This window comes from Hylobates moloch, unplaced genomic scaffold (genome assembly GCF_009828535.3).
Source record: "Hylobates moloch isolate HMO894 unplaced genomic scaffold, HMol_V3 SCAFFOLD_22, whole genome shotgun sequence".
Classification (NCBI taxonomy): Eukaryota; Metazoa; Chordata; class Mammalia; order Primates; family Hylobatidae; genus Hylobates; species Hylobates moloch.
In genome coordinates, this window is record NW_026652297.1 from 7761934 (window position 1) to 7776852 (window position 14919).

General features: G+C 36.6%; 1 protein-coding gene and 1 non-coding gene across 10 annotated transcripts in view; both read right to left on the reverse strand.

The window, feature by feature from the left end:
• Positions 1-14919, reverse strand: part of TRPC1 (transient receptor potential cation channel subfamily C member 1) — a 99060-nt gene that overhangs the window by 12438 nt on the left and 71703 nt on the right. For 3 of the 9 annotated variants that reach the window (XM_032143562.2, XM_032143560.2, XM_032143559.2), the window contains 4 exons: positions 11905-12080; positions 9759-9960; positions 9307-9501; positions 4452-6315 (listed from right to left, as the gene is read on the reverse strand). In XM_032143562.2, coding sequence (XP_031999453.1) covers positions 6088-6315; positions 9307-9501; positions 9759-9960; positions 11905-12080 — 801 coding nt within the window. In that variant the 3' untranslated portion in view covers positions 4452-6087. Of the gene's footprint in view, positions 1-4451; positions 6316-9306; positions 9502-9758; positions 9961-11904; positions 12081-14919 lie in introns of those variants that run through there. The other 6 variants (XM_058433366.1, XM_058433365.1, XR_009211572.1 and 3 more) reach the window with 4 other exon arrangements.
• LOC116462159 (U7 small nuclear RNA) lies at positions 12980-13041 on the reverse strand. Its single transcript, XR_004246257.1, has one exon. It is a non-coding gene; the product is annotated as a U7 small nuclear RNA (small nuclear RNA).

Here is a 14919-nt window from a genome sequence, read left to right on the forward strand (position 1 = left end):
ATTGCTTTTTCTGTTGAAATAAAATTGGAGGAAATGAATTTTAAAATGAGAAGCTGAATTACCTCACAGAATTAATTCAGTTTCTGAATGAGTTACTGAGGCAGCTTGTGTATTTTCCTCCTTAAAATTTTTAAAACAGCACTCAATCATTTTATCTTTTTTTTTTTTTTTTTTTTTGGGACGGAGTTTCACTCTTGTTGCCCAGGCTGGAGTGCAATGGCACAATCTCGGCTCACCACAACCTCCACCTCCCGGGTTCAAGCTATTCTCCTGCTTCAGCCTCCGGAGTAGCTGGGATTACAGGCATGCGCCACCACCACGCCAGGCTAATTTTGTATTTTTAGTAGAGACAGGGTTTCTCCATGTTGGTCACGCTGGTCTCAAACTACCGTCCTCAGGTGATCCACCCACTTTGGCCTCCCAAAGTGCTGGGATTACAGGCGTGAGCCACCACGCCTGGCCCATTTTATCTTTCAATAAGAATAAATTTGCCTAAAATTGAAGGATGGATTAAATAACCTTTCTAATGGGGAGAGAGAGAGAGGGAGAAATAATTTACCAGATTCCTGGTAGCAGGATGAAAAAAAAGGAACTTATTTGTCACATATTGGATTGGCTGGGATAGTAGTTTTTTTTTTTTTTTTAAACATACATTTACCTCCTACACAAACCTGCTGTTTTGCCTCTTTTATTACTATAATTTAATTTATATCAGAAATCATGTCTCTTAAAGATAGTTTTTTTTTTTGTTTTTATGTTTTTTTGAGACAGAGTTTTGCTCCGTCGCCCAGGCTGGAGTGCAGTGGCGTGATCTCGACTCACTGTAAGCTCCGCCTTCCGGGTTCATGCCATTCTCCTGCCCCAGCCTCCTGAGTAGCTGGTACTACGGGTACCTGCCACCATGCCTGGCTAATTTTTTTGTATTCTTTTTTCTTTTTTTTTTAAGTCAGAGTCTGGCTCTGTCCCCCAGGCTTGGAGTGCAGTGGCACCATCTCGGCTCACTGCAAGCTCCGCCTCCCGGGTTCATGCCATTCTCCTGCCTCAGCCTCCCGAGTAGCTGGGACTACAGGCGCCCGCCACCACGCCCGGCTAATTTTTTTGTATTTTTAGTAGAGACAGGGTTTCACTATGTTGGCCAGGATGGTCTCGAACTCCTGACCTCGTGATCCGCCCACCTCTGCCTCCCAAAGTGCTAGGATTACAGGCTTGAGCCACCGCGCCCGGCACTTTTGTATTCTTAGTAGAGATGGGGTTTCACTGTGTTAGCCGGGATGGTCTCGATCTCCTGACCTTGTGATCCACCCACCTCAGCCTCCCAAAGTGCTGGGATTACAGAAGACGGTTATTTTTAAAGCATCAACTAGTATATAAAAATTTTCCTAATTTACGTGTTACATATCTGAAATATTTATTTCAGTCTGGGGGTAGGGAGAGCAGAATAGGAAAAAACAATGTGAAATTATCAAATGAAGAGAAGCACTGTAATGGGAAATTCTTCTAAGTATATCCTTCAGAAATACAGCTTGTTTACGAATGGGGCCGTGATGCCAGAAAACTAATAAATTAACTTACAAATGAGAAATTCAGAGCAGTGATTATCCCTGATACTATTACTAGTTTCTTAGTGTAATCTGAATAACTAGACCCAGTTGGTTTACTCCCAGGACTTATACCCTCAATTTGTTTGGTATTTTATACATGTATTTTCTGAGGAAAACAAAAATTTTGAAGTCTAAGGAATCAAAGAAAGTTTATCAGGTAGAAAAGAGATAATAAGTATTTATTAATAAGATTAAGAGCACTTCCACTTTTATCATTTTTAAAGAAAGACTGTCAATGATTAGCAGTTGGTTTGTATCCTTCAAACAATTAATAACAACAACCTGTAGTTACTTTAAGGAAAGATGTTAAGCTTTGAAATCTGAACACATAACTAAATGATAAGCAAACTGGTCTTCATTGGGATTGCATGTGAGTAGAATCTCATTCTATTTTTTTAGTTATTAATATATAATGCTATTAGATTTCAATGCTAAAAACTATAAAACATTGCTAAGGGAAATTAAGGAAGACTTAAATAAATGAGAAGCTACATCATGTTGATAGTTTAGACAATACTGCTAAGATGTCAGTTCTTCCCAAAGTGGTCTCTAGTTTCAATGCAATTCCAATAAAAATCCCAAGGTTTTTTTTTAAAGAAATTGATAGATTCCAAAATTTAAATGAAAAATCATAGAATCTAAATAGCAAAAATAATTTTGAAAAAGTAATACGAAGTTATTCACTTTGGCATTTATTACTGTACCCCACTGTGCTGTGTGAGTGATGGGCTACCAACTTGCAGATGCAAGCACTGCTTTCTTTGGCAGTGGTAATGAATTTTAAGATTCCACTGTTATTTTCTTATTTATTTTACTATGTTGTAGCATTGTATTTTAGATTTTTTTGTCTGGGTTATTAAGGCATAATTTCTATACATTAAAATTCACTCTATTTAAGCATACAGTTTGATGAGCTGTGCAGTCCGTCGTCTCCTAGACCACTAGACCCTGGTACTCAATGATCTGATTTCAGTTCCTATAGTTTTGTCTTTTCTAGAATGTCATCTAAATGGAACCATAAAGTATTGTAGTCTTTTGTGACTGGCTTCTTTCACTTTTAAAATCCATCCATGCTATTACATATATCAGCAGTTTGTTCCTGTGGTGGCTTTATAATGTATCAACTTGGCTAGGCCTAATTATGTTTCCCAAAATTCCCTTTCTTGTATGCTTCCAGTTACAAGAGACATTTTAGTGCGAGACTGGAGAGCAGAAGTGAAGCAGCAGCCATTTTGTTCTTGATGCGGGCACTTCTGCAGCTCACACGTGCTGTAACTTATCTGCTGGTTCACTTTGCTAATGTGGGGCAGCAGCCAGGCCTACAGTTGACCCACCTTTCCTTGGATCTTCCTTCAGCTTCTCTGATTCCTGGGCCAAGTGAGTGTTTAGCAACATACTTGCAAAAGCAAGTGGCAAAGGGCAACACTTCTCCAACAGGGTACCACATCATAAGGCTGGAGATATGAGGAGTCACATGGGACTTGGTCTGTCTTCATGGGTTTTAGCTTGTCCCTGATCTCTCCCACTTGACATCCATCTTTTCTTCCCACCTGCCTACTCTGTGGACGTCCAGCTCTGCTCTAGCATTAGATAAAAAAACAGAGACTTACAGAGACTGCTTACCAACTCCAACAGTTGTGTAATGTCAGATCCCTGTAAACAAATCACTATACACACACATACATGTGTGCCTGCAAATATCCTAGTAGCTCTGTTTCTCTGATTGTGACTGATACAATTCCTTTTTACTGCTGAATAAATTGTCATTGTATGGATGTACAATTTGCTGATCCAGTCACTAGTTAATGGACATTTGGTTGTTTTCAGTTTGACACCATGAATACAGCTTCTATAAATGTTCACATACAGGTCTTTGACAGATTATTTCAAAACATGGTAGAGTAGTCCCCCCTTATCCACAGGGGATATATTCCAACACCCCAGCGGATGGCTGAAACCACAGATACTACTGAGCCCAATTGCCGTCAACTGGAATACGTTTCTGTTCATACTGTCCACCCACAAATTTAACGCCTTTTCCATCTTAACTAAGCACTTCCCACACTGTGGCTGTAACTTTTGCAGTTTCAGGTGTAACAGCAAAATTAGCACAGATTTTTTTCTTTTTCACAATTTCCCAGACAAAAGATTCGTTCTTACTGTAAATGTTACCATAGATACATTTTTTCTCTTTCCTGAAGTTCCTTAAGTCAAGAGCTTTCACCTTTGCACTTAAAGGAAGCAGGCTACAGCTTCTCTTTGGCGTATTCGAATTGCCTGCATCACAACTCTTGCACTTTGGGGCCATTATAAAATAAAATTAGGGTTACACATAAAGCAAGGGTTACACAAGCAGTGGGATGCCATGACCGTCAATCTGATAACAGAGAATGATACTAAGTGATTAAGTGGTGGATAGTATATACTGTGTGAATATGCTGAACAAAGGGATGATTCACGCCCAGGCAGGATGGCATGAGATTTCATCATGTGACTCAGAACAGTGAACAACTTAGAACTTAAGAATTGTCTGAGCATGGAGGCTCACACTTGTAATCCCAGAAATTTGGGAGGCTGAGGCAGGAGGATTGCTTGAGCCCAGGAGTTCAAGGCTGCAGTGAGGTATGATCACGCCACTGCAGAGTAAGCCCGGGCAAAGAGAGATTCTGTCTCTAAAAAGTAAACAAACAAAAACTTCAAGAATTATTTCTGGAATTTTTCATTCAATATTTTTGGATTATGATTGACTGTGGGTAACTGAAACCATGGAAAGTGAAACTACAGGTAAAGGGGGACTACTGTATATCTCAACTCTTTAAAATTGGTAATACAATGAACAGACTCTATCCATTTATAATTTAATGTCAAATTTTATTCACCTTTTTTCTTACAATATGCTGTCATTCAAAATGTACCTCAGAAGCAACTCAACTCATGCAGACAGTAGGCACTCTATAAATGTTTTAATAATTAGGTATTTTTTAGAATGACTAAAAATCCAGATGTAAAATCCCAATTGGGAAGTGCATAATCCCATCGTAGACAAAATATATAACTTTACAATAAACATTTTTATAAGAATTTGCCCCAAAGAGGGAACACTTAAAATTTGGAAATTAAAAAATAAAAATGCAAAAGCAAGATGAAACATAATAGTAACCTATTTAGATAATGATCCCTGGATTGGTGGTGCTTACAGACCAAGGGTTACCTGCACCCTGTGGCGTAAGACCATCTGACGTTCAGTTAAGAAGAGAATTATATACCTAATATCCTCTTAACTGGAAATGCTGCGAGAATATATAATAGCCTATGAAAACATTTTAGCTACATCCCTTTATGTGAACACACAAAAAATTTAAATACATATTTTATTCTCTAATTTTAAAAAACCAATGCTTTTCATCTTAAGCAGCAAGAATGATCCACAAGAAAGCATGAAGTCACTTTTATAGAAGCTGTGTTAAATTATGGAAAGTACCTTGGGAGATAAGCTCAAGAACCTTAGTCCAAATATAAAACAAATCATTGCATTAAAGAGACTTCCTATGTTTTACAAAAACAAAACAGGTTGTGACTACATGTGATAAAAAAGTGTCTCCTATCTTAAAACTATAAACATTCACTCCAACTTGAAAAAAAAATTGGACTATTATGATACAAAAAAATTAAAACCAACCAAATGTCTAGAAGTAGCTATGCAAACTTATAAACATAATTGAATAGCTAAAAAATAAAACATCTACTGACTGTATTTTTCAAAAACTATATAATTCTACAAAAATTTAAATGTGGACTACATCAATACATGGAAATGTATATATAAAATATTAAGTGAAAAAAACATTAAAAATATAAAGTGATTATAACCATGTAAAAGTAAATATATTACAATAACAAAAACTGAAGTGAATTTAAATTGAAAGACATAAATAGATTCAAATATTAGGGTTTTTTCTTTGTTGCTTAAGATTATAACAAAATACAAAAAAAAGACTATTATTTTAGATAAAATAAAATTATACTCCTAAACAATAAATACTGAACTATATGTGAACTCCTAAAACAGAGATATTTAAAACATAACTTCTATATTTCAAGTGTATCCTATGAAGCAGATCAGCCCACATTTGCTGGTCTTCATTTTACAAAACCTTCTGGGCAATGTGTCCATTTATAACTGCCCCTCTTAAACATAAAAAGAAAACATTTTAAAGCACTAAGTAAGAAAACCAAGCAGCATGCTAACAAAATCTATCTACTTAATCTGTTTTGCTTCTGCAAAAAGCCACTAACAGAAGGTTTAAAAAACTAATTCTATATGCCCACTTTACATAACATATATTTATGCTATAAATATTTTAAAGAATGGCTTTTACATAATTTTTTATTTCAATATATATCTTATTAATTTCATTGCAAGTTATGCAATATAGTCTTTTGGATCTGTTATTGAAAATTATTCTCTTCATGATTTAGAAAATGGTTAATTTCTTGGATAAAACATAGCATATTTAGAAGTCCGAAAGCCAAGTAAATCCCTTATTTCATTTCGGAATTTTGACAGATCTTGGCGCAGTTCGTTTAGATTTTCCACAGTTGCCTGATCTGTACTTTGCATCTTCTGTCTCATGGAAGTCAAGTAACGATGCACTAGGCAGCACATCACTTTTTGATAGTTTTCATCTCTCTTCTGTTTCAAATTTCTCCATTCCTTCAAAACAACAATATGATACTAAGGATATGCAGAAATGATATTTAAATGAGGTAGAGTTTAAAAATATATTCACAGACACAAACACATCTTTAAATGCTTTATTAGACTATAGTTTTGCTACTACATGGTATAATATTCAACACTTGTTTAAAACAAATATAGCCTGCATATTTGTTTAATGAATTTAATTTTATGTTTATCTTGATTGAAAAAAATTAGTCTTAGGAATCCTTAGTTTATAGCAGGGATTGGCAAACTACAACCCACAAGCCAAATATGGTACATATCCTGACTTTACAGCCTGTGAGCTAAGAATAGATTTTACAGATGAACATTTATCATCAATTGATAGTAACACTAATTTTAAACTCTAATTAAGTGAAATTTTATCCCCTCCCAAAAGGAATTCCATTTTTTTCACTAGTAGACCTGTTTTAAAAAAATTATTACTGTTATTGTTATATTTTGACTTTTATCAACAAAAGTTTTGTGAAAATTTGTTTTCTCTCTTATTGTATCACTGCTTACATTATCTCTGATTTTGTCTCAGCTTGAAAAGTGTAAAGTATTTACTATCTGGACCTTTACAGAAAAAATGTCCCAACCCCTGATTTATAGTAACATATATTGAATTATTGATGTATCGAATAACTTTCAAGAAGAACCAGAAAAATATGAGCTGATTCTAGTAGTCATTCTTTAGCTACAGTGACAGAATAGGTATTTCGAATATTTCCCATGTTTTAAAACTATGAGATGAAATTTTATATATTGGAGGGATCTGAAAAGTAAAAAAAAAATCTCGGTACTATCTCTCATTCTTAATAATTATATGTGTGTGTGTATATATATATACAAACAAATATATACATATATTTGTTTGTTTGTTTGTTTTGAGGTGGAGTCTCGCTCTGTCACCCAGGCTGGAGTGCAGTAGCGTGATCCTGGCTCACTGCAGCCTCCACCTCCTGGGTTCAAGCGATTCTCCTGCCTCAGCCTCCTGAGTAGCTGGGACTACAGGCACACGCCACCACACCTGGCTAATTTTTTAATTTTATTTTATTATTATTATACTTTAAGTTTTAGGGTACATGTGCACAATGTGCAGGTTTGTTACATATGTATACATGTGCCATGTTGGTGTGCTGCACCCATTAACTCATCATTTAGCATTAGGTATATCTCCTAATGCTATCCCTCACCCCTCCCCCCACCCCACAACAGTCCCTGGAGTGTGATGTTCCCCTTCCTGTGTCCATGTGTTCTCATTGTTCAATTCCCACCTATGAGTGAGAACATGCGGTGTTTGGTTTTTTGTTCTTGCGATAGTTTACTGAGAATGATGATTTCCAGTTTCATCCATGTCCCTACAAAGGACATGAACTCGTCATTTTTTATGGCTGCATAGTATTCCATGGTATATATGTGCCACATTTTCTTAATCCAGTCTATCGTTGTTGGACATTTGGGTTGGTTCCAAGTCTTTGCTATTGTGAATAGTGCCGCAATAAACATACATGTGCATGTGTCTTTATAGCAGCATGATTTATAGTCCTTTGGGTATATATCCAGTAATGGGATGGCTGGGTCAAATGGTATTTCTAGTTCTAGCTCCCTGAGGAATTGCCACACTGACTTCCACAATGGTTGAACTAGTTTACAGTCCCACCAACAGTGTAAGAGTGTTCCTATTTCTCCACATCCTTTCCAGCACCTGTTGTTTCCTGACTTTTTAATGATGGCCATTCTAACTGGTGTGAGATGGTATCTCATTGTGGTTTTGATTTGCATTTCTCTGATGGTCAGTGATGATGAGCATTTTTTCATGTGTTTTTTGGCTGCATAAATGTTTTCTTTTGAGAAGTGTCTTCATATCCTTTGCCCACTTTTTCATGGGGTTGTTTGTTTTTTTCTTGTAAATTTGTTTGAGTTCTTTGTAGATTCTGGATATTAGCCCTTTGTCAGATGAGTAGGTGGCGAAAATTTTCTCCTATTTTGTAGGTTGCCTGTTCACTGTATCGTGAAAATGGCCATACTGCCCAAGGTAATTTATAGATTCAATGCCATCCCCATCAAGCTACCAATGACTTTCTTCATAGAATTGGAAAAAACTATTTTAAAGTTCATATGGAACCAAAAAAGAGCCCACATCGCCAAGTCAATCCTAAGCCAAAAGAACAAAGCTGGAGGCATCACGCTACCTGACTTCAAACTATACTGCAAGGCTACAGTAACCAAAACAGCATGGTACTGGTACCAAAACAGAGATATAGATCAATGGAACAGAACAGAGCCCTCAGAAATAATGCTGCATATCTACAACCATCTGATATTTGACAAACCTGACAAAAACAAGCAATGGGGAAAGAATTCCCTATTTAATAAATGGTGCTGGGAAAACTGGCTAGCCATATGTAGAAAGCTGAAACTGGTTCCCTTCCTTACATGTTATACAAAAGTTAATTCAAGATGGATTAAAGACTTACGTGTTAGACCTAAAACCATAAACACCCTAGAAGAAAACCTAGGCAATACCATTCAGGACATAGGCATGGGCAAGGACTTCATGTCTAAAACACCAAAAGCAATGGCAACAAAAGCCAAAATTGACAAATAGGATCTAATTAAACTAAAGAGCTTCTGCAAAGCAAAAGAAACACACCTGGGTAATTTTTGTGTTTTCAGTAGAGACGGGGTTTCACCAGGCTGGTCTCAAACTCCTGACCTCAAGTGATGTGCTTGCCTCAGCCTCCCAAAGTGCTGGGATTACAAGCGTGAGCCACCACACCCAGCCCTCTCACTCTCAATAGTATTTATTGAATCCTTACTTTATGTTAGATGCGATGCCGTACATTAGGGAATATAGCAGTGAAAAAAAGTCAGACAGTCACAGCCCTTAGGGAACTTGCATACTTATGCTTTCAGAAATATCTGAGATTAGGAATTGTTAAAACTTTTATGTTGCCATTCAAGCTTCTAATTTCTTACCTTTAAACTGTTTTGCCGTTTGACCTTGCCTTTTGATGTATGAGAGCAAATCCACTTACTGAGGCTACTGATCATATAGCAGATAGTCTTTGGTGAGGGAATGATGTTGAAAGGTGGAGGTAATGTACATTTGTCATCAAAGTAGCTAAGCCATAACTTCGCTCGAGCAAACTTCCATTCTTTGTCTTCATGATTCTATATAAATGGCAAATTAAAAAGCAAACTAGAATATTAATACATACACAAATATGGGGGATGTTTCCACACCTTGCAGAAAAAATTTTGTTCAACATTTGCAATTATTATACGTTACTTACATTTTAAAAATCTATATTTAATTTAAAAATACTATTTTTCAATTCTTATAATCTTATAATCTTTGGCTATCTTATTTATTGTATGCATTTAGTATGGTGTGAGGAGAATATAAAGTTTTTAAAAGATGAACTTACTGCTATCAACTGAAAGCTTTTATGAAGCATTGCCACCAGCAGTTTGGTAAGCACAATCACAACCACAACATTGTATGTACCAACAATGACAGCTCCCACAAAGGACTGCAGTTCTTCTCCATAGCTAAATCTTGTGACAAAGATTGCCACATGCGCTAAGGAGAAAATATACCAGAACAAAGCAAAGCAGGTGCCAATGAACCTGTAAAGACAATTGCATTTCTGTTTAAAAGGCAATTAAAGAAATTAGCAAAAATGAATCATTTGTTTATATCAAAATTGTTTAAATAAAACACTGATAGTCCATGAACAATTCTTTATTTAAAAATGATGTTGACTTCCACAGTACAGATATGCCTTACTTTAAACAAAGAGACCCTAAGGAAGATAAATTATTCGTAACTGTTTAACCCCTTGCTGCCTTTCTGTCTGTTCTCAACAAGGCAGCCTATATGATTTGTTAACATCTAATTAGATTTTGTCACACTTCTGCTCAAAACCTTCAAATGACTCTCAATCTCAATAACTCAAAATCCTTGCAAGGGCAGAAAGGTCCTACATGATCCCCATTACCTTTCTGACTTCATTTCTGTCTGTTCTCAACAAGGCAGCCTATATGATTTGTTAATATCTAATTAGATTTTGTCACACCTCTGCTCAAAACCTTCAAATAACTCTCAATCTCAATAACTCAAAATCCTTACAAGGGCAAAGAAGTCCTACATGATCCCCATTACCTTTCTGACTTCATTTCCTACAACTCCCTTTCCGATTCAACACATTCCATCCACACTGGCTGCCTGGCTTTTTCTTGAACATACCAGTCATGCTCCTACCTCTGGACACTTGCCTTTGCCATTCTCTCTCTCTGTAAATGCTCTTCCCCCAGAAATCTTCATGGCTTGCTCCTTCACCAGCTTTAGATCCTCACATGAATGTCATCTCTTCTCGGGCACTGCCTAGCTCCTTAGTTAAAACTGAACTCTGACACACAGACACTCTTTTGCTCATGCTTTGTCTTTGTAGCCCTGACCACTGTGTAACACAATGAATATTTTACTCCTCTTTTTATTGCCTGTATCACCTCCCTAGAATGTAAGCTTCATCAGGGTAGTTTTGTTTACTAATACTTCATTTGCTCAGCACTTAGAACATTGTCTGGTATATAGTAAATGCTACACTGACACATACTCATTAATCTTATTCTTTTTTTTTTTTCTTTTTTGTTTTTTTTGAGATGGAGTCTCACTCCGTCGCCCAGGCTGGAGTGCAGTGGCGTGATCTCGGCTCACCGCAAGCTCCGCCTCCCGGGTTCACGCCATTCTCCTGCCTCAGCCTCCTGAGTAGCTGGGAATACAGGCGCCCGCCATCATGCTCGGCTAATTTTTTGTATTTTTAGTAGAGATGGGGTTTCACCGTGTTAGCCAGGATGGTCTCGATCTCCTGACCTCATGATCCGCCCGCCTTGGCCTCCCAAAGTGCTGAGATTACAGGCGTGAGCCACGGCTCCCGGCCTCATTAATCTTATTCTTTACATAAAATGACACACAAAATAACTAAAGAATAGTTGACACATAATAAGAAGACGACAAATGTGTCCTTCCACACCTCTTCTCCATTGTTTTATTTAAAAATGAGGGGAGGTATTTTGTTTACCTCAGAACAGGTTATTCAAATCCTTATGATGCATTAGAGAAAAAAATGTTCATGAAGTTCTAATGATTCTCAAATCTAATGACCTCTTAAAAAGTGTTGAAGCTGTGAGCGTTTTTGGCTGTAACAATGACTGAGAGTTGCTACTGACATTTAATACCTGAAGGACAGAGATGCTGAACATCTTGCAATACATGGGACTGACAAAGAATTGCTCAAAATGCTAAGAACACACAAAATGCCAAGAATTCATCTGTTAAGATAGACAGCAGTAGGGAAGACAAGGTAATAACTTGGACCCACTATTTAAGATGCTGTATGTAAAGATGACTATAGTGATTCATGAAAAATAAGTATTTATTAAAGTTTATGAATATTACTAAGGAATTTCTTAAAGAAAATGTGAAGTTCCATTTCTATAGATACTAATTCATATAGAAGATGGTAAAAAAAAAGACAAATATATTTACTAAAACATTTAAAAGACACTCACGAATGGAAGGTATCATTGCTTTGCTGTTCACAGAAGATGCCTACACAGTCCTTCTGCTCCTTTGAAGTATAGCCTTTATCATACAGTTGTGTCAGTCCAATTGTGAAAGAAAACAAAACAAGAAGAAACATCCCAAGAAATTTTCCAAAATCTTGCAACATCTGTCCCATTGAAATCTGTGGAATATATTACACAGGTATTCATTAAGATTATCAGAAAAACAAAATATTAAATATAAATGACCCAGCAACAAAAGGAAGACAAACACATAATCCACAGGCCACCCCTTCTATTGCATCTGGTTGAGACAGATCAGCATTTTAAAAACATCGAAAATCCAGCTGCCTAACAAGAAGTCATTCTAATTATACCAACACTATCAGTGTTAGATGGCACGTTCCTAGAACCTGGATCAGGGTTTCAGAGGACATTTTTGCTATGGACATAGAGGCAGAGATATGGAGATTTAAGAAAAGGCCTAATTTGCAAGGGATAAAAGGAAAATACCCTGCTCAAACTTAAAGAGAAATAAATGCTTATATTTACATGGCTTCTTAAATTTTACAAATATAAAATCATTATGAGGCAAAGTATTTCACCTGATTTTTGAAACCAATTCTAAACCAATTCCTACAATCAGCATTTCCTCCTATGAGATGCCCTAATTTCTTCTGCTGAAGTGATAGATTTTCTTTCCCTTTGGGTCCATTTTAAGAAAATATTATGTGTGCAAGCCAAATGAGGGTGTCCAGTATTAGTAGTGAGTATCTTTTGTAGTTTAGACATGTATAGTGCATATGGAAGCTTTAATTCTAATTTCATTCTTCAAAATTTAGAGATTAGGTACTTGTCATAAATTCTTGGTTTTTAAATTGGCATATAAATTTGAGGAATAATGTGGTAGTACTTTTTTGACCCAGCAATTCTATCCCTAGAAATTTAACCAATAGATAGGAACTACACAAAGATGCATGTATATACAAGGATTTACCTTGCAGCACTGTTAGAGGTAGCAAAAAAATTTTAGAAAATCCTCAATATTGTTTTTATTTTTTATTTTTTAATATTTTTTGGGGGGGACTTTCCTGCGAAAACCGGAAAGCCTGCTAGACAAACTCTAAAAGAGCTGTAACATTACTCAACATTGTTTTTAAAAAGAATGAAGAACATCTACATGTGCTAGCATACAAAGATGGCTGTAAGACAGTAAGTCCAAAAAGCAGGGCATAAAACAGTATGTATATGTAGAATGGCTCCCATTTCTATTTTGTTAAAGGGATAGACAAGATACATATTTTAATATAGATATGATTTACTATGCATAGGAAATTTCTGGAAGTTTACACAAGAAATTGTTAACCATGTTTATCTATGGAAGGGCATATATCTAAGGGTATAGAAGGCAGACTTTTTTTTTTTTTTTTTTTTAAGACAGTCTGTCACCCAGGCTGGAATGCAGTGGCGCGATCTCAGCTTACTACAAACCTCCACCTCCCAGTTTCAAGCGATTCTCCTGCCTCAGCCTCCCAAGTAGCTGGGATTACAGATGCCCACCACCATGCCTGGCTAATTTTTTGTATTTTTAGTAGAGATGGAGTTTCACTATGTTGTCCAGAATGGTCTCGAATTCCTGGCCTCAAGTGATCTGCCCACCTCAGCTTCCCAAAGTGTTGGGATTACAGGTGTGAGCCACTGTGCCCAGCCTCATTATTTTTAATGTACAAAAATTAGTGTTTTGAAACAACCCTTCCTCAAATTCAACAGGTCAAATTTATATAATTAATTACATCAAGCTTTAAATAAAATTCCTAATTGGCCCAAGTCTGCCAGCATAGCACATCCCCGCTTTCAGTGATACAAAATGGTAGCCACAGGCAATTGGCCAGATGCTTCCAGCCCACTAAAGTGGACCAGCTACTTAAGCAGAAGAGGTGAGTTTAAATTCTTAGGCATGCCACAAGCTAGTAACCCAGACTCTGCCATAGTGGAGAGGTCCAATATGCCTGACTTGTGCTTTTGATTAGACCATGCGGTACTCTTCAATGCCTATGCTTCCCTCACTTGGCCCCCTTACAAAATTCTGACACAAGAAGCAGGGGACACTTAGAATCAGAAAACTCAAAATATGTAAGAAGGACAAGAAATGCATTTTCCTCTTAATGACAGCTTTATTGGATCACCTTGAGAAAGAAAAGCATCCATTCAGATTGTGATTGCTTAGAATAAAGCTATACCATCTCAGTAGAGAACTCAATCCCTTATGACAGTAAGAATACAGTAACTGCTTTTGATAACTACAGAAAAGATTACCTTGAGGAAAGTCTGGACACTGTAAGCTTACAGGTAAATCAGATTTTCCAATAGTGACCATGTATGATATCATTTTAATGTTAAAACATGTAGTCAAAGTAGCTTTAATTTAACATAAGCTTTAAATAAATGTAATCGAGTTCAATATCAAGGTAAGCAATTCTGAATGAGAACACCACAAACTTCATGACTTGCTTAAATTTTAAATTTAAAAAGAAATTTTTAATAGAGTTTCACTCTGTTTCCCAGGCTGGAGTATGGTGGTACAGTCATGACTCACTGTAGCCTTAACCTCCTAGGCTTCAGCAGTCCTCCCCACTCAAGCCTCATGAGAAACTAGGCACATACCACCATACCTGGCTAATTTTTATTTATTTTTTTGTAGACAAGGTCTTGCTATGTTGCCCAGGCTGGTCTTGAACTCCTGGCCTCAAGCTATCCTCCCGCCTTAGCCTCCCAAAGTGCTGCAATTAGAAGTGTGTTCCACCATGTCTGGCCTGACTTGTTGTCATGATATTGGTTCTTAATACAAGAAGAACTAAAAGTAGAACAGTGGATACCACTGAGGAGAACACTGGCTTGAAGACACTAATGAAATATCCATGTGAAAGGCAAATATTAAAAACAGTAAATTTATTTTAGACTGAGAGATTATAAGGTTTATGTATTTGTAAAAGTAATAATGCTTTCTCAAATATTTACTTT